The 24,733-nt window shown below is 43.8% G+C and overlaps 3 protein-coding genes across 9 annotated transcripts in view; 2 read left to right on the top strand and 1 right to left on the bottom strand.

The window, feature by feature from the left end:
• The window catches only part of ZMYND12 (zinc finger MYND-type containing 12), a 33,803-nt gene extending 24,391 nt beyond the window's left edge, over positions 1-9,412 (bottom strand). For 2 of the 4 annotated variants that reach the window (XM_004443130.3, XM_087446143.1), the window contains exon 1: positions 9,043-9,201. In XM_004443130.3, the coding sequence (XP_004443187.1) occupies positions 9,043-9,152 (110 nt within the window). In that variant the 5' untranslated portion in view covers positions 9,153-9,201. Of the gene's footprint in view, positions 1-9,042 lie in introns of all 4 variants that reach the window. The other 2 variants (XM_087446144.1, XM_087446145.1) reach the window with 2 other exon arrangements.
• Positions 9,413-9,470: 58 nt separating this feature from the next.
• PPCS (phosphopantothenoylcysteine synthetase) lies at positions 9,471-15,593 on the top strand. Of its 4 annotated transcripts, none has more exons than XM_087446147.1 (3): positions 9,471-9,591; positions 10,381-10,484; positions 12,682-15,590. In XM_087446147.1, the coding sequence occupies exons 2-3, from the start codon at positions 10,392-10,394 to the stop codon at positions 13,003-13,005; spliced, it is 417 nt and encodes a 138-aa protein (XP_087302273.1). In that variant the 5' UTR covers positions 9,471-9,591; positions 10,381-10,391; the 3' UTR covers positions 13,006-15,590. The 4 variants fall into 4 exon arrangements, with proteins under 4 accessions (XP_087302273.1, XP_004443189.1, XP_014652862.1 ...); XM_004443132.3 differs by lacking the exon at positions 9,471-9,591 and adding an exon at positions 9,676-10,211 and having other exon boundaries at positions 12,682-15,582; XM_014797376.2 differs by lacking the exon at positions 9,471-9,591 and adding an exon at positions 9,689-9,789.
• Positions 15,594-24,296: 8,703 nt separating this feature from the next.
• Positions 24,297-24,733, top strand: part of CCDC30 (coiled-coil domain containing 30) — a 135,098-nt gene continuing 134,661 nt past the window's right edge. The window contains 1 exon segment of the mRNA XM_087446148.1: positions 24,297-24,367. Within this exon segment, the coding sequence (XP_087302274.1) occupies positions 24,350-24,367 (18 nt within the window). The 5' untranslated portion in view covers positions 24,297-24,349.

The following is a 24,733-nucleotide window of genomic DNA, read 5'->3' as shown; positions in this document are numbered from 1 at the left end:
CTAAAGCTTGCACCTTAGCAAAAGGGAAAACCGCCACTATTTACACAGACCTCAGATATGTTTTTGGAGTATGACATGCTGTTGGCACAATTTAGAAATCCGTGGATTTTTGACTTCTGCAGGTACTTCTATTGCTAATGGGCATATATTTGCTGCCCTATTACAAGCTTTTCACATCTCTTCTAAAATTGCCATTGTTCATTGTTCAGCCCATACTAAGGAGACAGATGCTCTATCTTTAGGAAATGATAGAGCTGACAGAGCTGCTAAACATGTAGCTCAAAACAGACCTCCTTATCCTTTTTCCACCCAATTTTAAACCTGCCTTAATGCCTGACTCATATTATTAAGTATCAGGCAAATGCCCCACAATCTAAAAAGGACAATTCGATAAAAAAGGGTGCCAAACAATGATCAGGTGGATTATACATTAGGCCAAATGGACTTCCTGTACCTCCTTACTTTTGGCTTTTTGGCTTGCACTTATCTCCCACCAAATGGGACATACGTGCAGCAGGGGGATAGTTAAGGAACTAAAAGATAATTGGTTTTGCCCTGGCATCCACAAAATTTCTGAACAAATTATTTCCCAGTGCACTACTTGCAAATCTCACCAGATTTCTGGGAGAAATCAATATACCCCAGGACGTCCTCCTAGGCCCACGCTGCCCTTTGTGGCACTCCAAATGAATTTTATAGATTTGCCCCCAGCCTTAGGCTACTGTCTAAGGGTACTGGTTACTGTCAGCACAATTAGTGGATGGACTGAATGCTGTCTGACTAGACGTGCCGATGCCACAACAGTGGTAAAGAAATTAGTAACTGAAGTTATTCCTCGCTTTGGCATTCCTTTATGGACTGAATCAGACCAAGGAACTAATTTTATAGCAGACATAAACCACTTGCTTGCAAAAACTCTGGGGTACTCATTAAAACTTCATACACCATAACATCCTCAATCATCAGGGCAAGTAGAACATAAAAATCTTGACATACAAAAGACTTTAGAAAAGGTCTGTCAAGAAACTGGACTTAAATGGCCAGAAGCTGTGCCCTTGGCCCTTATAAAGATCATGGATTGACCCTACCCCTTTTTTTTTTTGGTGAGAAGATTGGCCCTGAGCTAACATCTGTTGCCAATCCTCCTCTTTTTGCTTGAGCAAGATTGTCCCTGAGCTAACATCTGTGCCAATCTTCCTCCACTTTGCACGTGGGACGCTGCCAGTGTGGCTTGATGACCGGTGTGTAGCACCGCACCTGGGATCTGAACCCACGAATCCCGCGCTGCCAAAGTGGAGTGTGTGAACTTAACCACTACACCACGGGGCCGGCCCCCATGGATTGACTCCTTTTAAAGTAGTTTTGGACACCTGATGCCTACTGGCATCTCTAAACCTTCCATTCCTGGGTTAAGTGAACACTACAGGAACTTAAGTGAACAATTTGATGCTATGACTAGCTATATACAAGAATTAACTAGCATACTTGAAGCACATGGTCAACAGGTAAAAGAGGCATGGCCCCCACCAACTGATAAGCCTTGCCATCTCTTTCTACCAGGAGAGCTCAAGGTGGTTAGAAGAAAACACGTGCCGTCACCTTCCTGGGAAGGAGCTTATAAAGTACCACTGACCACCTACACTGACATCAAAATAAAAGAGAAATTCTTCTGGATCCATGCAAGCCATGCCAAAATAGACCTAGTACACACCTCTTAAGGACACAGGACAATTGGGAGACAGTCTCCACAGGTGACCTTAAACTAAGGATTTCCAGGGCCAATTCCCAGGCCCCAGAAGCAGCTGGCACCATAAAGTAGACAGCTTTTCCCAACATCATGGATCAAGAAACTTTGCTTTCACCTTTCACCCCAGCTCCCCTCCTGCTTTTAAAACTCCCTATACACACACTTAAAAAAAATAACCCTTTCTTAGTAACGAATATTTTTTAAATCATCTATTAGAAGGCTGACTGGAAACTGCTGGTCTCTACCCACCCTACTTCCCCTCTTTAAGTTTCCACTACAGGCTCTTTTCCAGTCTGTGTCCTACTCTTACTATTCCTGTCTTTGTCAACAGGTCAAGCACAGACCAAACACCTCCTTATACCAGTTTACCAAACCCTGGCCACACTAACTAATCAATCTGACTGTTGGTTATGTCAACATCTAGATAGTGCAAAAGAACCTGAACTAGTCTTTGTTCCGGCTGAGGTGAACACCTGGTGGACCAATATGGAAGATGGATGAGCACAGGGTATGATATCCACAAGAAAAACATCATTCTGCCTCTTCTCCTAGTGAGTCATCTGGGCCCCAGAAAACCTCTAGAGAAGCTGAAAACAATCAAGACTCCAAAAGCTCAGGAAGAACCTTTGACCTTCCCCTAAACCGCCTAACAGAATTTTAGATAGAAGGGCCTGCCCCAGGAAGGAGCTATCACCACAGGTAACTCTAGTATCATATGAACTAGGTGTGGTAGACAGGGAGAAACCTAGCAAGGCCCATTTGATCCAAGTCCTCTCTGGGTCCCATTGTCTCTAGATGGCCCAGCAAACGTTTGTTTACCAGACATTAACTCTTTTCATCTCCCTATAAATTGCCTTCTTTCCATTTGAAGTCCCAGATCTCTATTTCCTTCTCCTTAGTCCAGAATGGCATATATACCTCATTTTGCCTGTCACTGGAATTCTTCTTCCTGCTGTGAATTCCCTGTGCACACGTACTAAACTTTGATTTTCTCCTGTTAACCTGCCTTATATCATTTTAATTATTTGACCAGCCATAAGAACCAGAAGAAGAAGGGGGGAATTTTCCCCTCCTCCACAATCTCAAAGCATTTCCTAATTTCCCCTGTGATTTCTTCTTTAACCCATTTGTTAAGAGTGTGTTATTTCCACACATTCATAAATTTCCCAAATTTTCTTGTTATTGATTACTAATTTCATTCCATTGTGGTTAGAGAAAATACTTTGTATGATTTCAATCCTTATAAATCTATTGAGACTTGTTTTATAGTCTACCATATGGTCTATCCTGGAGAATGTTCCATATGCACTTGAGAAGAATGTATATTCTACTGTTGTTGGGTAGTGTTCTACAGATGTCTGTTAGATCTAGTTGGTTTACAGTGTTGTTCAAATCTTACATTTCCTGCTGATCTTGTGTCTAGCTGTTCTATTTATTATTGAAAATGGGATATTAAAGGGTCCAACTATTATTCTTGAATAGTTTATTTCTCCTGTCACTTGTGACTGTTATTGCTTTATGTATTCTGACACTCTGTTGTTGGATGCACACAATCATGGGTTTTTTTAAATTTTTCTTTTTTTTTATTTTTCCCCCAAAGCCCCAGTAGATAGTTGTATGTCACAGCTGCACATCCTTCTAGTTGCTGTATGTGGGACGTGGCCTCAGCATGACCGGAGAAGCGGTGCATCAGTGCGCACCTGGGATCTGAAACCAGGCCACCAGTAGCGGAGCGCGCGCACTTAACCGCTAAGCCACAGGGCTGGCCCACAATCATGGGTTTTTGTATTTCTATTGCCAATTACATATTTTTACTTAAATGTGAGAAAGTTAACTGTTTCATTCCACTTATACATATTCCAAAACAGATAACAATAACCTAGGGCAGGGGTCAGCAAAGTTTTTCTGTGAAGGCCCAGATAGCAAATATTTTAGGCTTTGAGAGGTATATAGTCTCTGTGGCAACTACTAGACTCTGCTGTAGCACAAAGCAGTCACCGAGAACACACAGCTGGGTTCGAACACTCTCTCTCTTTCCTTCCTTCTGGGACAATAGAAACGCAACAAAGTATTTTCTTTATAAACTGCGACTGCTATTACAGAAATGACATAAAGCATTTTAAAAAGTGTTTTTGATAGAATATTACTGTAAACAAATCAATAAAAGCACTTAAAAGCCAGGATATAGAAGTAGTTGAGTTCCACAGGGTATTTATCAAATAGGGGCTTGTTGAATAATCGTGTGAGCAATGGAAATATTAACTTACTTAACTGACTGAACTTTTGTTCCACTGAGAGCATTTGACATATCTTGCCTTTCTAAATAAAGTGAGCATTATTTATATATTCGTGAGCTCTCTTATTCACCTGTCTCACTCCTAACACTCAACACAGGGCCATGCATAAAAGAGCTGAAAAATATGTTTTCAACCAGGGCTCACAATCAAGTAGCTTGTGAGCCAGACATGTTTTGTTTGGCCATTATCACATTTTTTAAACTGAATTCGAATGTCTTTAGGCAGGGCATTCATTCTCCAGTTCACCACAGATCCTACTGTTTCTAACTATTGAATACCACTTCACTGTTTTCTCTTCCTGCCTAGTGAAGGCATTTTAATTTGTGCCCCGTATGTTAAATAAAAGGAAAAATTATTGCAAAATACTCTTATCCATATGCCATGATTTTCTAACCTATGGTACTGAAGCCTCTTTTACCTGTCAGTAAGTTTTGAGTGTGTGCTTTAATAAAACTGCTGTTTCTTAAAAATGTTCTATTCCCTGGGAACATTCTCACAATCCAATACAGAATGATACGCACCAGATTACACAGCGTGTATAAAATAAATGTATTTACAAGAAAAGAATATAAGGAAATTCACCAAAATGTCAGGTTATTTTTTTGTGTGTGTGAGGAAGATCAGCCCTGAGCTAACATCCATGCCAATCCTCCTCTTTTTGCTGAGGAAGACCGGCTCTGAGCTAATATCTATTGCCAATCCTCCTCCTTTTTTTTCCCCCAAAGCCCCAGTAGATAGTTGTATGTCATAGCTGCACATCCTTCTAATTGCTGTATGTGGGACGCGGCCTCAGCATGGCCGGAGAAGCGGTGCGTCGGCGCACACCCGGGATCCAAACCCGGGCCGCCAGCAGCGGAGCGCGTGCACTCAACCGCTAAGCCACGGGGCCGGCCCATAAAATGTCAGGTTATTAATCTCTAGGTTATGAGTTTATGGATGATTTTTTTCCTTACTTTTTGTATTTCTAGTTTTCTGCAGTGAGCATAAATTATATTTATAATCAGGAAAAAAATCCTTTTGCAAAAAAATAAACTTTCATAAATTCAAATTGACTGCTCTTCATGCTCTTTAAATTTGGGATGAAGAAAAATATTTATTGAGTGCCAACTTGGTCCTAGGCATGGTGCTGGATGCTTTACATTCAATGACGAAAATCCTGAGAGGAAAGGATATTAATGTCCCCATTTTTGAGATACAGAACAATTACTTCTGTTTTATTTTATGGAAAAATCTTGAAATCTCTAGGACACAAGGATATAGAAATCTGGAGAAAAGATGGAGAAAAAAAGAGAAGACCTTAAAGAGAATTAAAGGCAGTGAAAGAAGATAATGGAGGATAGGGCATAGGAAATAATAATTTATTCAGGTACGTTCATCAAATATTTAGTTTCAACCATTTCAAGACACTTTGCTGGTGACCATGGGGTATACACAGATGGATGTGACAAAGATCAAAAGACAGCATACATATGACAGTTCTTCTACACACATTCAACATAACATCCTGCATTAATGGAGCAGAATAAAATTGAGACAACATGCTCCCCAACAACTAAAACGAAGAAGGGAAGTAAGAGTCGTCTGAGAGTACAGAGTAACTGCAAAGTGAGTTGAGAGGAAAAAGGAATTAATTCTGGCTGGAGGGATGAAGGGGACAGGGGAAGAGGGGGTGGGATGAAGGGGACAGGGGAAGAGGGGGTGGGATGAAGGGGACAGGGGAAGAGGTGGAGGGATGAATGAGACAGGGGAAGAGGTGTAGGGATGAAGGGGACAGGGAAGAGGGGGTGGGATGAAGGGGACAGGGGAAGAGGTGGAGGGATGAAGGGGACAGGGGAAGAGGTGTAGGGATGAAGGGGACAGGGGAAGAGGTGGAGGGATGAAGGGGACAGGGAAGAGGTGGAGGGATGAATGAGACAGGGAAGAGGTGGAGGGATGAAGGGACAGGGGAAGAGGTGGAGGGATGAAGGGGACAGGGAAGAGGTGGAGGGATGAAGGGGACAGGGAAGAGGTGGAGGGATGAATGAGACAGGGGAAGAGGTGGAGGGATAAAGGGGACAAGGGAAGAGGTGGAGGGATGAAGGGACAGGGGAAGAGGGGTAGGATGAAGGGGACAGGGGAAGACGTGGAGGGATGAAGGGGACAGGGAAGAGGTGGAGGGATGAAGGGGACAAGGGAAGACGTGGAGGGATGAAGGGGACAGGGGAAGAGGTGGAGGGATGAAGGGGACAGCGGAAGAGGTGGAGGGATGAAGGGGACAGGGGAAGAGGTGGATGCTCATATCAGGCAAAGGGGTCTAATCTCTCCCGAGTGCCAGGCCTGTACTTAAAGTTGTTTATTGGCCATCTCTACTAAGCAACCTGAAGGCCCCTCAAACTCTGTGTCCTTAATCCAACCTGTCACCCACCACTTCCTCCCTCTGTGTTCCTTGCCCCAGTTAATAGGTTTATTATCCATTCAGAAGTTCATTTATTCAACAAATGATCATCGAGTGTCTGGTATGTGCGGGCACTAGGCCTAGTAAAAGTCACACATATTTAACAAGTAAATACAAAAATATAAAAGTACAGGAAAAGTGAAGAAAAATGTGAGACAAAAATGAGAGACGAGTATTTAGATTGGGTTTTCCACAAAGACCTCTTTGAAGAAATAACATTTCTGAGAACCGCAGGATGACAGGGAGCTAAGAAGATTTGTGGTTGAAGGGGAGGTTCCCAGCAGAGGGAACAGCCTGGGCAAAGAAACTAGGGAGGAAAGGACTTAGCAAATTGGGACTGAAAGACAGCCTCTGCAACTACATCAAGGAAAAGAGGGGGTGAGTGTGGTGGGAAATGAAGGTAGAGCGGTAACCAGGGCTTTGTAGTTTCTGTTATAAGTTCTGAATTGTATTCTATGTGCAATGAAGAAACAGAAATGAAAACACCGATGCCGGCACTGCCCTCGTGGGGCAAACGGCCTAGTGAGGAATACAGACCATTAAACAATTGATTTCGGGGCCGGCCGGGTGGTGCAAGCGGTTGGGTGCGCACGTTCCGCTGCGGCGGCCCGGGGTTCGCCGGTTCGGATCCCGGCTGCGCAACGACGCACCGCTTGTTAAGCCATGCTGTGGCAGCGTCCCATATAAAACAGAGGAAGATGGGCATGGATGTTAGCCCAGGGCCGGTCTTCCTCAGCAAAAAAAGAGGAGGATTGGCATTGGATGTTAGCTCAGGGCTGGTCCTCCTCACAAAAAAAAAAAAAAAACGAAAAAAAAACAATTGATTTCAATCCAGGTCATAAGTGTTAAGATAGGGGACCTATGAAGTGCGATGAGAGCACTGAGGAGGGACAACTAATTCAGTCTGAGGCAGTAAGTTCACTCTCCACTGGGATCATCGCAACAAGTTCTTAACCAGTTATGCAGCCTTCACTGTCTACCTTCCAATCTATCTTCCACACTGCCACCTGTCATCTTTCCTTAACACAAACGAAAGCATGTCAAAACCATCATGGCCTTCCACAGGATAAATTCCAAACTCCTTGATCTTATGTCACCATTTGGCCCTAAAATGGGCCAAATCTTCTTGATTTAAATTTCTACTACCACCTATCACAACGAGTGCAAACTTTTTTTGACTCAACCCATAGTAAGAGACACATTTTACCAGTACAAACATACATATCCACATAAAACACTAAAACAAAAGTTTTAAGAAACAACTCAAGTAGGATTACTCTGATACTTTCTATTCTAGTCTATTTTTTTCTTAAAATGCTGGTTGTGGTTTATTCATGACCTGCTAATGGGTCCCAAACTGCAGTGTGAAAATCGACTGCTCCCCCCACTACCATCTTCCCCACCCAGCTCTGAACAAACTCGGTTCTTCACTCTTTACCCAAGCAGTCCTGGACGCCAGGAGGGCCCTACCCTTCCTTCTTCCTTGTTCCTTCACCTAGCAAGTTCCTACTGACCTTTCAAGACTCAGCTCAAATGTGACTTCTTCAGAGAAACCTTTCCAGATACTGTCCCAGTCACCACGCTTCCATCCTTACAGGGCCCAGGGAATAGCACATCCTGAGTGATAGTACTTGTCACTTGTCACGTAAGGTGTATTATAATGACTTTCTTTTTAAAACAAGTTAGTAGATTTCTGGACATCAGCAATCTAGATTTTTGTGTGTGTGTGTGAGGAAGATCAGCCCTGAGCTAACATCTGCCAATCCTCCTCTTTTTGCTGAGGAAGACTGGCCCTGGGTTAACATGTGCCCAACTTCCTCTACTTTACATGTGACTCCGCCACAGCATGGCCTGGCAAGCAGTGCGTGAGTGCGCGCCTGGGATCCGAACCCGCGAACCCCGGGCCACTGCAGCTGAGCGCACGCACTTCAGCGCTTGCGCCACCGGGACAGCCCCGTAGATGTTTTATCTCAGGCCCAAAAGAGAGTCTAATCTGCAGCAAAGGTCAGGGATTGTTATGCTGAATAAATGAAAACTGATCTCATCTTGTACTACCCTGCCCATACCCTCACCATCGTGGCTGTGCACTAGACAAACTAGCTTGATTTCTATTCCTCAAACGCATCAGTCCTTCCTCCCTCACAGCCTACATTGCCCCTCTTCCCCCAGCATTTCCACGGCGGGCTGCTCCTACTTGATCTTCAGATCAACAGTCTACCCTGAGACGGGCTGTCTGCCCAACCTCCCATCACATTTGTCTTTATAGCATTTATCACTCTCTGAAATCATCTTGTTTTCTGTTTGTTTACTTATCTGTCTTCCGCATTAGGATGTTAGATCTTTGAGGGACATGGTGTACCCAGTTTTCCCCAGAAACTTCCTCCAGTAGAACAGTGAAGGAGTGAGCAGGGGAGGGGGCAGACGAGGGCAGAGAAGTCTTATGGACCCGCGTGGAAGCCACCTTGATTCCTCGGCTACGGCTCACGCGAGGCACCGAGGCCCAGACCGGTGACCGGGAGAGAGGGAGGGAGGTGAGCGCTCAGGCGCCACGATTCCGGGCCTACCAGTAATAAGTGACTGTGCAGGCCGCGCACACCCTCTCGGCGGGGGCTTCGCACACCTCGCAGCAGAGCCGGCGGCCCCTGGGCACCGCCAGCGGGTAGATCACGCTCATCCCGCAGCCAGCCGGGTCGCTCTCTAGGACGGTTGCCCGGCGAGGACACGCTGGACGTCGCCGTCACGTGACCACCACGGGGCCGCCTCACTGCCATCATTTCAAGGGCAAGGGGGAGGGGCGTGACTCTACTGACCCCTAGAGTGTGTTTGTGGGGTTCAAAAACCCAAAAAACAGCCCCGCCCACAAGTCTCAAAGGTTAAACGGCCGGCAGCCTAAGTCCCCTGGAATCCGGAAATGCCTATACGGTGGCCGGTAAAAGTCAAACACGGCCAGTTCTTTGCCCAGCCCAGGAAACTAACAGGAGGGGACGAGACCCTTCCAGAAGCCTGCACAGCCGAGAACTGCCGTCGGCTCAGGGTCAATTCGAAGGGCCGCGCAGCAGCGTCAGCACACATTTCCAGACGCCGAGAACTCCGACGCCGGCGTCCAGCGTAGGGTAGCGACCCTCCCCGTCATTACTGCGGCTGCGCGTGGAACAGGCGTGGGGGTAGGGGGCGTGGCGCCGGCGGCCCTGGAGCGTGCGCAGCCGCGAGGGGTGCCCGGGACTGATGGCGGAAGTGGATCTGGTCGCCGAGTTCCCCCAGCCAGCCGGTGCTGCGCGCTGGGCCGAGGTTATGGCTCGCTTCGCCGCCAGGTTGGGCGAGCAGGGCCGACGAGTGGTGTTGGTGACGTCCGGAGGCACCAAGGTTCCACTGGAAGCCCGGCCAGTGCGCTTCCTGGACAACTTCAGCAGCGGGCGGCGCGGTGCAGCCTCGGCCGAGGCCTTCCTGGCCGCGGGCTACGGGGTTCTGTTCTTGTACCGCGCGCGGTCCGCCTTCCCCTTTGCCCACCGCTTCCCGCCCCAGACCTGGCTGGCGGCCCTGCGGCCCTCCGGCCCAGGCCCTTCGGGTTTGCTGAGCCTGGAGGCCGAGGAGAATGCACTCCCGGGCTTCGCTGCGGCTCTGCGGAGCTACCAGGAGGCTGCGGCTGCCGGCACCTTCCTGGCCGTAGAGTTCACCACTTTGGCGGACTATTTGCATCTGCTGCAGGCTGCGGCCCAGGCGCTCAATCCGCTAGGTGCGTGCCCTAGGAGTCTAGCGGTTGCCCAGAGGCAGAGCCTCTCTCCCCAGACGGTTATCCCCCACCCCCTCATTACCACGGGTCTCACAGCTAGGGAACCTGAGTTCAAAAGGAGCTGATCCCATACCCCTTTCTGATTTATTCCATCTTGTGCTTCTCTTTGCAGGCCCTTCTGCGATGTTTTACCTGGCTGCAGCCGTGTCAGATTTCTATGTTCCTGTCTCTGAAATGCCTCAACACAAGATCCAGTCATCTGGGGGCCCACTGCAGGTGATGGGCGCTTCTCTTCCAGAGATCTGATCCCCTATAACCAATCTTGGGTTAATTCCCTCTTGATCTGGAGATGGCCTTTCTGCGTTCCGTATGTGCTAGGCACTAGGCATAAAGAGATGAATAAGACACCGCCCTCCCTCAAGGACCTCACGATCTAGTGAGGGAGCTGGACACAGACATAATTACAATACAGAGTGATAAATGCTCTAGTAGAGGTACGTACAAAGCGAAGTCAGAGCATGGGGTGAGTGAATCTTGGGGAAGTCAAGAAAAGCTTTCTGGAGGAGATGACTTGAACTGGGCTTTAAAGATGAGCAGAGGGGGCCCGGCCCCGTGGCCTAAGCGGTTAAGTGCGCGCCCTCGGCTTTGGCGGTCCGGGATTGGTGGGTTCCACTCCGGGCGCGCATGGACGCACTGCTTGGTAAGCCATGCTGTGGCGGCGTCCCATATAAAGTAGAGGAAGATGGGCACGGCTGTTAACTCAGTGCCACTCTTCTTCAAGAAAAAAGGGGAGGATTGGCATCAGATGTTAGTTCAGGGCTAGTCCTCCTCACAAAAAAAAAAAAAAATTTGAGCAGAGGGTATACCAGACAAAGTAGGGAAGGGCTTTCCAGATGAGCTACACAATTAGAGTTTGGAAATGGGCAGTGTGCTGTGAACTGAAGTTGGTAAGGCTGGAGAATAGGGAGAGTGGTGGGAGTGGAGGACAGTCTGAAGAGACAGCTTACTTCATAGAAGACTTTGTATTCCTTCTTAAGAAGCTTGGACTTTGTCCTGTGAAGCGAGGGAAACATAAATAGGAGAATGAGATAAAAGTTTTTATTTGAGGAGAACATCTGGCATCCATATGAAAGGTGAATTCTGGGGGGTGGGGATTGGGGATAGATTGGATGGGGATTTAAGGAAGAGGGATGGGCAGGCTAGTGGTGTGGTTGAGATGTTCAGATGATCTGGCTTCTTGGAACCCAAGGGAATTCTTAGTCCTTTACTGGGTGATGGGAGTAGAATTTAAGTAGGAGAAACTCTACCTGTGGGGCACTTGCTGATTTTGTAGGATAGTTCATTTGTTCATTTCTTCAACAGATATTTATGGAGGATGTACTACATGCCAGGCATATTGTAGGACCTGGAGATAAGGCAGTGAAAAAACATGTACTGTGCCCTTGCCTTGCTTATGCTCTGTAGAGGAGACAGTAAATGAGTCAAATGCATACTATATTAGTGATAAATGCTAAGGAGAAAAATAAAGTGGAGGATGGGTATATGATCCCTATCACACTTGCCAACGTTTTGAGGGGAAATCCTGATGATTAGCTTAGTGATTTCACACTTTTTAAGTTCTGAGAGCTTTAGTTTATCCTGTGTTTTTTAGTTCTGTCTTGGAAGTACACAGAACATCTCAACATTCCCCTTAGAAGGGATCAAGAATGGTATAGAGGAGTTTTGACCAAGTGAAAGTAACATTAGTTCTGTTTCTTCAATGCTAAGATGTGTTACAAGTGACAATTTTTTTTTTTTGCTGAGAAAGATTGGCCCTAAGCCTAACACCTGTGCCCATCTTCCTCTGTTTTATATGTGGGATGCCTGCCACAGCATGGCTTGATGAGCGGTGCATAGGTCTGCGCCCGGGATCCAATCCTGTGAACTCCAGGCCGTGGAAGCGGAGTGCGTCGACCTAACCGTTGTGCCACCGGGCGTCCCCACAAGTGACGATTTTTAAAAGGAAGGATTCAGTCAGTGCAAGAAATATTTTAAGCTGAGAGGTTTAAAAACTATTTATAAGCCCACTTTATTTGAGCTTCTGCCAAAGTACCATTTGCATGAATAGATTATTTGCATTTGTTTATTTGAAGGTTTAGTTTAAAAAATAAAGGAGAATGTGTGAGAAAATGTAATGCTGTTCTTTAGAGTTCTATTAATGGTGATGAAGGTGGCAGACCAGGGCCGATTCATAAGACATGGTTTGCCCCAGAATATGTATGAAGCCTTGAAATTAGGCATCCTGATGAACACTATAGAGCCAAGGCTTTTAAGCTAAGCATTTAATATGCTTTGAAAAGTTTGATAAAGAGAAATCCCACTTAAATTGACGTAGCCAAAAATCTGAGTCCCTGCTTCCTTAGTTTCCCCATGAGATTGACCTGGTAGGTAGTGACCTTTGTTTGCTTATTAAGCTTTTCTTTTTCCAATACAGATAACAATGAAGATGGTGCCAAAAATGCTTTCTCCTTTGGTTAAAGACTGGGCTCCCAAAGCATTTATAATTTCCTTTAAGTTGGAGACTGACCCCTCCATCGTAATTGAGCGTGCACGGAATGCTTTGGAAATCTATCGACATCAAGTGGTGGTGGCTAATATCCTTGAGTCACGACGGTCCTTTGTGGTTATTATAACCAAAGACTCGGAAACCAAGTTATTGCTATCAGAAGAAGAAGTAGAAAGAGGCATAGAGATAGAAGAGAAGATAGTGGGTGATCTTCAGTCTCGACACACAGCTTTTATACATGACAAAAACTGAAGTAAAAAGTCCTTATAGGATCAAAAATTTTTCAGTGGACCAGGGCTCTCACAGCTGGTGAGAACTAGAATAAATCCTTTGCTTTCATAAAGACAGAGAAAATGAGGGGGAAAAAAGCAGTGAGTGGTGTGCAGGCGAATATGGTTTGGTATTTGTCTTTTAAAGATCATTTCATACTCACTGAAAATGAAAACAAAGGCAAAGTAGTTATGACCGAACCGCCTGACACACCTAAATGTCAACTTGATTTTGAAAATGAACAGGAGCCGTTTCTCACTTTTAAGTAAAAGAGCTTATTGGGAATTATATTCCTCAAAATATACATGTGGGGCCTGAAAATCAACCTCCTTCATACTGTAAAAAGGATTATGGATGCATGAATGGCCATGCTTTGAAGATCAAATGTTTGTTGAGGCCTACTATGAGGTAGGACCTGAGGATTAAAAAGATGAATAAACATGTCTAGTTTGGGAAATGGATATATAAAAAATTAAGTGCAATAAAGTGTGTGCCCAAAAGCCGACACAGTGGAAAAGATGTTTTTTTGGAAATTTATCAAAGATGGGAGTAGGAGAGAAGAATACCTCCCTGGAGATAGATTGCCTGTAGAATGATGAGCTTCCCACTACGTTTACGTTTGCATCTTTTCCTAGATTCAATTCATATTTGAGTTAACAATTTAGCTTTCGAATATTTTAGGACTGCTTTACAGGGAAATTTAACCCGGCTTCCACCTGGGGCCTGGCAGGGGTCAATTGGTGACCTCTGCCCTGAGGGAAGTATTACAATGTGGTGAATAGTTTTGGCTTTGGAGTCATTTTAGTCAGGTTTGACCCTTCCAGGTGTGCCACCTACTAGCTTTGTAAACTTAGACACGTGACTTAGTTTCCTTACCTATAAAATGGGGATAATAAATCTCTGCAAAATAATGCCATTTGTTGCAAGGATTAAATAAAACTGCACACTCAATAAATGATTGCAATTATTTTTCTCACTTAGCAAGGCAGTGTTATTCGGGTGCCCTGTTCGAGCCCTGAATCCTTGAGGTTCTCAAAGCTCCTCTCACTGTCCTGGGCTTTGGGTTAGGAGCGCACATGAAGTGTAGTCCAGAAAAATCCCTTAAATGACCTGTAGGATGGTCCAGAGTGCAATGTGAAAAACTACTATTAATAACTAGGTAGAAGCAGGTACTGTACTTCACATAAAAATTTGATTTAAAATACAATTTGTGATATTTCATGGAGTGAGTTGGGAAGGGTAGCCTGATGTGTCTGATGGATAATAGAGGTACAATAAATTTTAATTGAAAAGATTTGAACAGAAGTGCCAAGATGAACTGAAATACTTCATTAATGAAGTCAGGTAACCTTGAGCAGAGGAAATAGAACTGCAGCAATCAGGACTGTTCTGGAAGCAGCAGTCCCATTGAACAAAAAATTTGAATTAACTTGAGGTGAAACCTCAAGTGCAACAAGCTCTGTCAGCAGTAGCTGCAGTGCTGAAGGGGCAGGAAGTGAAAGACTGATTTTCTTCCCTACATCTGTAGCTTCATGTGGATGATGACTATCATTATCATCTTTGAACGTACAATGAGGATAAATGGAGTTAAAGCTAGAAGTGATCCTAAGGTTTGTTTTTGCCATAATTCTTACTTCCCTTGGGAACTGTTTCCTATCCTGTTTTGTTAATGCTTGAAAACAACCACCACTACCCTACATGGAATTATTTAAAGTGTTTTCCAATTCAGTTTAGTTTCCATCGTGAACACTTAAACAGTATTTACACATGTAAAAATTCCAAGAGGTTTTGTTTTTTGTTTTAACCGCAAGTGGAGTGTGTAAAAAAAGAAAATGAAACAGGAGTCAATGAGAGTAAATAAGGAACTTGATCTAGACTGGAGGACCAAGGAATGTATCCCTGGGGAAGTGACACTTGAACTGATAAGTAGGAGTTAAGTGGCCTGGAGGTGATGGTGGTGAGTATTTTAGATCAGGGATAAAACACTTGCAAGGGCTCTGGTGCCAGAGGGAGAGATTGAAGCACTTCTAGAAAGTAAGGGGTAAGATCCGTCCAGATAATGCACGCGGAACCGGCAAAGCTTTGGGAAGGATCCTGTGTGGAACTAGAATAAGAGTTAAGAAAGGCAAGTAGGTGTTTGGAGTACCAGCAAAGCAAGGGCCTGAGTAAACATGAGTAAAATCCAGCTATGATGAACTACCTGGAGTCTTGCAATAAGGGCGTTTAAATGAAGATGATGTAAACCGAGCGTAGGTTACATTTTGTGTAATTTAGAATTTTTTATTTTGCATTACGTAGGTGGAGGATACGGTACGCCTAAACCGAATTTTTAGTGCTTAGGACTTCTAAAGGTCTTCAGCCTTAGGGATAAATTCTAGTCAAGCCCGGTTTCTTCGTTTTAAATGTATCCCCTCAGGTGCGAATGCGCGCCACGGCGTTACCATGGTTACTACAAAGCCAATGGAATGAGACGTTCCTTCGTTCCTGCCGAGGAGCCCCGCCCCACGGCCCCAAGGCCAATGGTGTGCGCCGCAACAGCGGTCAGCGCAGACAGAGCCGCCCCGGAGCCAATGGAGCGCGTCGTTTCTCGGGCGCCCGCCGGAAGGGCGCCTTGGCGGCTGCGCGGCGAGCGCGGTTGCTATGACGCCCGGGGCGCGGTGGCACCTGCGGCAGGGAGCCGGGCGGCGGGCTGGGAGCCACCGGGCCCTGGCCGCCGTCTCCGGGAGACAGTTTCCGGCCTGGCTCCTGAGGGTCCCGCCTCAGCCCGAAGAAGGAAGCCCCTGTTCTCCGCTCCGGGTCTTTCCCGCTTGCCTCCCCAGTGTGGCCCGAGACTCCGGGACGAGAGCCTCTCCCGGCTCGGCCTTCCTGGCCGCCGGCCGGAGTGACTCCGCCTGAAGAAGGGTTCGCGCTCTCCCGGGACGCAGCCGCCGCAGGCGTGTGCAGCTAGGCTGCCGCGCTTATGGAGAGAGGGCTCCGAACGCACGGGTCAGTTAGGTAGGCGGTCCTTTCCTCCCTTTCCAGGCCGAGACTCACCCCTGCGCAGACGAGCGCACCTGAAGGTCCAGGCCGGTACAAAGTCCACGAAGCCACGGCTCCCCCCGATTTTAGGCCTGAGAACAAAGAACTGCCATTTTTTGCTTCACCTTGAATGAAGCATTCATTCCCAATGAAGCTCCAGAGGCCCTTTGTATTCTTAGCATCAGGCGTCATCAAGTCAGTTACCTTCTGCCTTTCAAGCTACAACCTCATCCACTTGTCTCATCACCCTGAGCACCAGTTTTCTCATCCTGTCGTTCCACAGCCATTTCACCCTTTCTTGTCCACGCTGCACATTACTGAATGTCCATTCGTCACCACCTCTGTCATCTATAGACCACCCCCTTCCGCTTTCTTGCTACAGAGCTTTGGGTCGCTAAATATTTCACATTCTCCAGCCCTGGAATGATTTGGAAGATTTTCTCGGGTTCTCTGCACTATGGCAAGCTTTCTATATTGAATAAACTAAAGACTTGAATGGAGAAACGCACACTGGGGTAAATACAAACAGTAAATTACTACCAGCCTAGTGTGGCTTGAAAATGGAGGGGAAAAAATCAGAATGCATTTTTGGGCCCACTTTGGGCTTATCTAAAGAAAGAAGATTGTTCCTTGCTTAAGTGAATGCTGTGTCAGGCTTACGTTTTAGTGAGTGATGTATTCATGCCTATGAAAAGATCATTCAGAATGATCATGTAACAGGATTTCAACTTTAAGCCCATATGAACCCAACACCTTGATACGATAGAATTTTCTGGAAAGGAGATGCTTGAAACAGTTCTTGTGCCTCCTCTTCTTATCAGTTTCTTAATCAGAAAACTTTCTTTGTGATGTGAGCCAAGAAACAAAAACAATGAGGAGGAGTGATTGAAAATATTTTTGGCAAGGGAGCAGGTTTAATAGTCCTAAAAATACTGGAACAGAGAGCCTTAGAAATAGAATAAGATTCATTTAGATCCAGTGCAATTGTATTTTAGGTTGGAAAACTTTAATTTGTCTTAAAGTATGTGTTCTTTGTCAAGTCTTACTAGTCTTCAGTATGCAGATTTAAATGTAAACTTATTTTGAAAATATGGGAAGTGTACATTTTTAACCAGTATTTTTGGGACTAGGATCATTTGGATAGTGTTATTTCTCTGGCCCGTCACAGCAGTTGTGATGTCTCATGCTTAGAGCCAAGTCCAGTTTCCAAATACTGAGAAATTCAGCTTTCTCTTGGAAAAGAAAAGCAAGTTCTTCAGCTTTTTCAATTTTTCACGTTAAATGGGAACTCAATAAATTCTAACTCTTGAGAAAAGAGCCTGTTAGATGCTCTATTGTAAGGAGTTTTCCTTTCCCCTCTAAACATGTATTTATTGAACAAACATCATTATGGCAACGTTAACATAATTTTTAAAAATTATCCTTTTAGTCTAACACAGTAGTTCTAAGCCTGTGTTTAGAGACACTTGGCAATGTATGGAGACATTTTTAGTTCCCACAACTGAGGTTATGTTGCTGGCACCGAGTTGGTAGAGGACAAGGATCCTACTGCGGTACATCCTGCTATACACGAACATCCCCCACAACAAAGAATTAGCCAGCCCAAAATGTGAATAGTGCCGAGGTGGAGAAACCCTGTCCTAACGTATCCACGGTTCATTTTTCTCTTCTGTGTCAATCCGTGCTCATGTGTATACATTTTTACTAGTAATAATTATAGTGTATATTTTGTCTTTCTTGTTCACTTAATTTTATATGTTAAGCTTTTAAACATTGCTACTTTGTATTCAACTTTTTAAAAAAGTATTTTTCTCATTTTATTTGAGAATTGAAAAGGATAACTGTATACAAACATGGATTGTATTTAAGATGTCTCTAAGCTTTAAATTATATTTGTGTAGAAGGAAGAAAGAAAGATTAGAGTGAATGACCTGACTGGATATTTCGGTTTTCATGGCAATACTATTTAGTTTGTTCCCTAGTGTCACTCAGAGACCATGGGATCCAGAGCTCATCCTTTGCTCAGAGCCAGGAGATGTGCTGTGGCATGAGGTGTGGTCCTGGCCCTGCACTGTAGTGGCAGGAACAGGTGGGGCTGACTCTGCACCCATTCTTCTCGCTCTCTTCTCGTTTAAAATTCTTTGTCTCTGACTCACTTTGTTTTGACAGCTTTACCACCTTATTCTTTACATCTAGAAGTTTTTGGAAGCTCCACAACACTACAGGATGTGCTTCTTTCCAGAGAGTAAATTTTTAAGTTACTCAATGAACCTTTATTCAGTATCTACTTGTAGAGAATAGTATGCTTGTATGCTTTGTAATGTGGGTAATTTTTGACACAATTTAGATGTCAGAGCGTTTATAATTCAAAGAATAGATTTATATTACCTCAAGATTTGCTTTTTTAGAATTTTCAAATTATTCAACCATGGGGTCTCAATAAATCCACTGGAAAAATGTTTTTCCTGGGATGTCATAGCAGAACAGGTGGAGGGACCCAGGATGCCAGACAGAGGGACCCATATGTTCAAAGTCATGGAAATATAAGCAGCATGATGGGGATCAATAAATATACTGGCCTGAAGGGCTAATGTCAAGGTATGGCAGAAGATAAGACTAGAGAGACAGGCAGGAACCAGATTGTAAAGAAGCTGGTGCCAAGCTAAGGGGTTTGAACTCTCCCTGAAAGCAATGGGAATGTTAAGCAGCAAGTGATTTGTATTCAGAAGGATTAGTCTGAGAGCTTTGTGGAGTACAGATTGGATGAGGTCCAGCCTAGCAGCAGGGAAGTCAGTTAAGGATGCTGTTACACTAAACTGGGCAAATAGCAGAGCCTAAACCAAGGCAGCAACCTGAAACATGGAGAGGATGCATTAGAAAATGATAAAAGAGGTAGAATCTACAAATTCAGGGACTGGTTGTGCATACAAGTGGGATGAATAAGAAGGTTAGACCAAGGATGACTCCCAAGTTTCTGGCTTGGGAAACTATGTTGATGGAAACTGTGGAATACAGAAGGAGGAGCAGGTGTAAGAGAAGATGAATGGATTGTTCAAGCTGAGTTGTTCACTGGACAATTGGATATGCATTGGTCTTAAATAGTAGACTCATTTTATATTGGCTTCCTGGCCTGCATCCTCTTTTCTGGAACTTGTACCTCTCCACTGATCCTTACTTAAAGAGTAGGCTTTAGGGCCGGCCCCGTGGCTTAGCAGTTAAGTGCGCAAACTCCGCTACTGGCGGCCCGGATTCGGATCCCAGGCGTGCACCGACGCACCGCGTCTCCGGCCATGCTGAGGCCACGTCCCACATACAGCAACTAGAAGGATGTGCAACTATGACATACGACTATCTACTGGGGCTTTGGGGAAAATAAAAAAGGAGGAGGATTGGCAATAGATGTTAGCTCAGAGCCGGTCTTCTTCAGCAAAAAGAGGAGGATTAGCACGGATGTTAGCTCAGGGCTGATCTTCCTCACACACACAAAAAAAAGAGTAGGCTTTGGTGGCCGTATTTGTACCCCCACTTCCAACCTATTACAGCCACAGCTCACTGAATGAGGATTGTATAACTAACCTCAGAGAGGAGGGCACAATTCATTGGGTGAGCAACAAATAATTGTCTCTCTTTCATAAATTTGAACTAAGAGATAAAGAACAGAAATGACTTAATCTGAAAAGTCACATAGACTTAGGAATTGAATGGCTGTTTTCAGCCTTGCTGATGAGCAAGCAAAGTCCATCCATGTAGAGAAGCAAGTTAATGAGGGCAAATTTATAGGGAAACCCAGAGACAAAGGACCTTATAGGTGAGGATAGGCCAGTAATGGCTGTCCAGTTCCGTATCCAGTTCCAGTGTAGCCATGTTTAGTTTGCAGCATATGCCCTTGTATCTTATTCTTTCAGTAACCCTCCTGTAGTAGTTGGAATTGGTTGGCCATGAGGGACAGAAAGCTCAAAATAATAATGGCTTGAAAAAGATAGAAATTTATTTCTCTCACACAAAAGTCGAAAAGAAAGCAGTCCAGAACTGAGAGGGCAGCATCTTCAAATTGTCAGAGACTCAGATTTCTTCTCTCATGATAGTATATCATCCATGGCATGTGGCTTCCACCTCATGGTGTCCAGGATGGCTGCTCAGGCTTCAGCTATCTTGTCTGCATTCCAGCCAGTAGAAAGGAGGAAGGAGTGAGGGCATCTTTTTCCTTAAAGGACACTTCCTAGAGGTGGTACACAATTCCATTTACATCCTATTGGTCAGAACTTAGTCACATGGCTGTATCTAGCAGTAAGGCAGGCAGCCTCTGATCAGTCAAAAAATTGTATGTCTTATTTCTGTGGAAAAAGGAATGAATAAATATTGAAGGACAACTGCCAGTCACTACCGTATGCACTTGTATTTGTTCTAATTTCAGTGTTTCTGTTTCTTGCCACTTTTTCTAGATAGATCTGGAGCTTAGCCGAGATGGATTATTATTTAATCCTCCTAAAAACCCAATGAGGTAGGCATTACTGTTATATCCATTTTATTTTGGGGAAATCAAAGTTTAAAGAAGTTAGATGACTTGTCTAAGTCACACAGCTTGAAAGTGGTGGAGCCAGGGTTTGAACCAAGGTATGTCAGACTCCTACACCCAAGGTGTTAATCACCATGATAGTGAGAAGGGCAGAGAGCCAAAGGCAGGATTCTTAGGAATGGCAGCATTTGAAGGGTATGGAGAAAGAGGAGCTCAGGAAGAACACAGAGAAGGAAAGGCCAGAGAGGTAAGAGTTAAAACAGGAGAAAGTGACATCACAGAACAGAGAAAGGAAACACTTTCAAGAGAAGAGTAAGCAGATACTGCAGAGAGATCATATGTAAGAAGAACAGAAACATGTCCGGTTGGATTTGGCATTTTGAGGGTCATTGTCAACTTGAGTTTGAGTACCGTGGTAAGAGCAGGGGTCAAAACGCAGTGATTTGAGGAGTGAAAGACAAATTAGAAAGAGGACAGTAGCTTGAGGGGGATGTGGTGGCATCAAAGGAGGGTTATTTTTGTGTCTTTATTTTTAAGAACAGAGACTTCTTGAGCTAAAAACAAGACATCAGTACAGAGGGAGATAATGAGCTTAAAGATTAGAAAAAGCTTTCTTGAGAAAGCAATATGTGGTGGGATCTAGAACATAGGTAAAGGGATTAGCTTTGGTCAGGAGTATGGAGAGATCTTCCACTGAGAAGGGAAAGAGGACAGATGTCCAAAGATGAAGGTATTGGTGGTAGTGGAAGAAGCTGGCATGATGGTGACCTTAGTTTTACTAGTGCTGGGAGAAAAGGTCATCTGCTAGAAGAGGGCAGAGATGAAATTTGGAGTTTGGTGGGAGAGGTGGAAGTTCTGAATAGTTGCTGAGTGAAATGGTAGCGGAGGCTGGCAAAGAATGCGTAGAGTGACCTATGCAAGTACAGAAGCTGGGCTCAGGCTGCATATCAGGAATTTTTAGTGGCTCTAGTCTGCATGCTTGTTTTATTTTTCTCTACCAGCACTCAGCAAACTAAAATAGGTAGAGAATAGTCAAATGGTCAAACTTTTCCAGGGCTGGAATTTTCAAGGAAGGTGGGACAAGGAGCAAGATAATTGGGGAATTGATGAGAGATTGATTGAAATGATCAACAGTTGGGTCCAGGCTTGAGGGGGAAATAAGTGAAACCAAAGAGTATCTGGTAGTTTGAGAGAGGATGTAATGGTACAGGGACTGGACAACTCACTGTCATTGTAGAATAACTATAGTTTAAGAGAGCAGCCACTTCATACCCATTAGTATGGCTATTATTTACATTTTTATGGTACTTCCTCAAAAAGTTAACATAGAATTATATATCCAACAATTCCATTCCTAGGTATATAACCAAAACGATTGAAAGCAGGGATTCAAACAGATACTTGTACACCAGTATTCATGGCAGTGTTATTCATAGTAGTCAAAAGGTAGAAGCAACCTAAATGTCCATCAACAGATGAATGGATAAACAAAATACATGCAATGGAATATTATTCAACTTAAAAAGGAAGGAAATTCTAATACATGCTATAAAATAGATGAAACTTGAAGACATTATGCTAAGTGAAATAAGCCAGAAACAAAAGGACAAATATTGTATGATTCCACCTATATGAGGTACCTAAAATAGGCAGATTTTTATACAGACAGAAAGTAGAATAGAGGTTACCAGTGGCTGGAGGAAGAGGGAAATTAGGAGCTGTTGCTTAATGGATACAGAGTTCATGTTTGGAATAATGAAAAAGTTCTGAAAATGGATAGTGGTGGTACTTGTGCAATATTGTGAATGTAGTTAATGTCACTGAATTCTACACTTAAGAATGGTTAAGATGGTAAATTTTAGATTTCATATATTTACCATACACAGAAGGAGAGCAGGAAGTATAGAAGTTAGTGGTCAGAGTGGGACATTTGGAGTTTAGGATTTCAGGATTGCAGGGTTTCAGCAGTCGTACAGGTTATGGCAAAGCCTCAGTTGCAGCCATGGAGATGGATGGCTAAGCAGAGTGGAGATTAAAGATCACTGGCTTTGGGAGGGTGGTCAAGTCTAGAGGCTTGGATGAGTCATGCACTTGGATATTGACCTGCAGCCTACACTGTCCTCCTAACCAGCAAGCCCCCTCTTCCTATATCCCTGCTTACCCTCCGATGTCCCCAAATCTCCCAGAAGCCGAGGATCCAAAGGTATCCTCAATATCTCCCATCCCCTTTTCCTTCCAACTTCCTCCAACCTAAGGCTCTCCCACTCCACCCCTACAACATGGGGGGATTATGCTACTCTCTGGGGGCAAGCAACCCACAGTACAGGAGTTGTAATAATTCAGACATTTATTTTCTAATTACAATCTCTTCAGTTTATCAAAACTGTGTTTTAACATTTTGATGTAATGCTTTTGCATTCTGCTTTTTCTCTTACCATTATAACATAAGCCAAATTTTTTCCATATTGCCAAATAGGCCTCATAGGATGCTATGTATTCCTGGTGTCTTGGGTTCTCTGATACCCAGGACTAAAACCACAAACAACTGAAGAGTGCTCAGAGATTTTGTAGGGAGAAGGAGGATATGAGTGGAGAGGAGAGGGTGGAGTGGGGCGGGGAGGAACATGAGAAGATTTATAGCTATAAGTCATACAGAGGACACATGGGGTGCAAAGGTTCAGACCTGGGTCCCTTTTTCTTTCAGTATGAGTATCAGATGGTAATTAAAATTGTATATATCATCTACAAAAACTGTTAATATGAAAATGATGAGACTCTGGAAAACTTACCAAGAAAGGAGAAAAATAATAAAAATAGTTTTGCTGTTAAAAAAGCAAAACTGAATATAATTATCTGGACTAGATGTGGTACAATAATAATTATGCTTATCCCTACAATTTGGATCAGATTAACTTGGTTAAAAGTTGTGTTTGATTATAACAGCAAGTCTCATTCATAGTTAGTGGTTCTGGCAACACAGCCACCACTTCATCAATCAGCAGACATTTATCTTTCACCTACTGGGTAGTGCAAGCTGTTATGTAGCATGACTACTTTCAACTTAAAAAAATTAAAGACAATATTGATAGCAGGCTTAGATCAAGAAGTTTAGAAGAGAGCTGAATGACTTAGAAGTCAACAAACATTATAAGACGTATTCTGTGAGCAAAATAACTCCTTGATAGTCTAGAATTAGTGGCTTCTCTAGCTTCCAGAGGAGTCCTTTTATTTCTAAATATTCAGTAGAGGGAACAAAGGCTTTTTTTGCGTTTATGACATTGCAAGGGGCCTTTGGGAGATTTTCAAATTATTAAACTGCAAACTTCAGAACTAGGCAGACAGAAAAGCTTGTATTTTTTTAAACACTCTACTATATATTTGCATTATATATATCCTGTCATTTCTTATTTTAAAAGATGTACAGCTGTTCAAAGCTTTAATTTTTTTTGTAAGCTATTTTATGTAAGTGCCCATTATAACTGGATAACATAACCATTAATTAATAGGAAAACTAAACTGTACTTTTTAGAGAGTCTAACTCTAGGCATATATACATATTAGATATCTTGTATACTCAGTTGTGTGTGTATTTGTGTCCATACATATATGCTTATCTCTTCTATCAAGGGAAAAGTTCAATTAGGAGACGTACTTCACCATCTTGAGAAAGAAGGGGTTGAACCCCTTGCTACTACAGAAGAACAACTCTATTTTATCTGGTGCTTATTCTAGCACAGTGAAGACAGGCTGAGGGCTGCTACCAGAAATCTAGAAGAGATTTCAGTGAAGCACATGGAAGAAATGAAAGAAGTAAGACTAATAACGTCAAGTTTTAAGATATCTGTGGTTTTGTTCATTGTCCTTCATTAAATTAACACATTAAAAACCAACATTTGACTATCACTGTATAGTTTGCAAAGCACTCACATGTACATTTTTTTTCTTGAAACACATCAACAGTCTATTGTTTTCCAATAGAGTACACGTACAGGAGGTTGCCCAGAGATGACTAGTTGAATATCCAAATATGTCTGCTCACGGTTGCCCAGAGATGACTAGTTGAATATCCAAATATGTCTGCTCACGGTGGCTTCTGTTATCTTGGTAAATTCCTCCTCGTCTCAATAACTAGCCCCCTAGCTGACTTTCTTGCTTGTCACCTTAGAAACCTGATTA

Source organism: Ceratotherium simum, chromosome 22, assembly GCF_057802395.1.
Source record: "Ceratotherium simum simum isolate JZ-2026a chromosome 22, ASM5780239v1, whole genome shotgun sequence".
Taxonomy (NCBI): Eukaryota; Metazoa; Chordata; class Mammalia; order Perissodactyla; family Rhinocerotidae; genus Ceratotherium; species Ceratotherium simum.
The sequence above is the reverse complement of the archived record's forward strand: the minus strand, read 5'-3'. Positions and strand labels throughout refer to the sequence as shown.

What these genes read in the sequence shown, in the direction of transcription:
- PPCS (XM_004443132.3), top strand. Translation starts at nt 9,704, where the DNA reads ATGGCGGAAGTGGATCTGGTCGCCGAGTTCCCCCAGCCAGCCGGTGCT. An exon ending in CCAGGCGCTCAATCCGCTAG is followed by an intron (nt 10,212 to 10,380) that starts GTGCGTGCCCTA and finishes TTCTCTTTGCAG; the next exon opens with GCCCTTCTGCGATGTTTTAC. An exon ending in CATCTGGGGGCCCACTGCAG is followed by an intron (nt 10,485 to 12,681) that starts GTGATGGGCGCT and finishes TTTCCAATACAG; the next exon opens with ATAACAATGAAGATGGTGCC.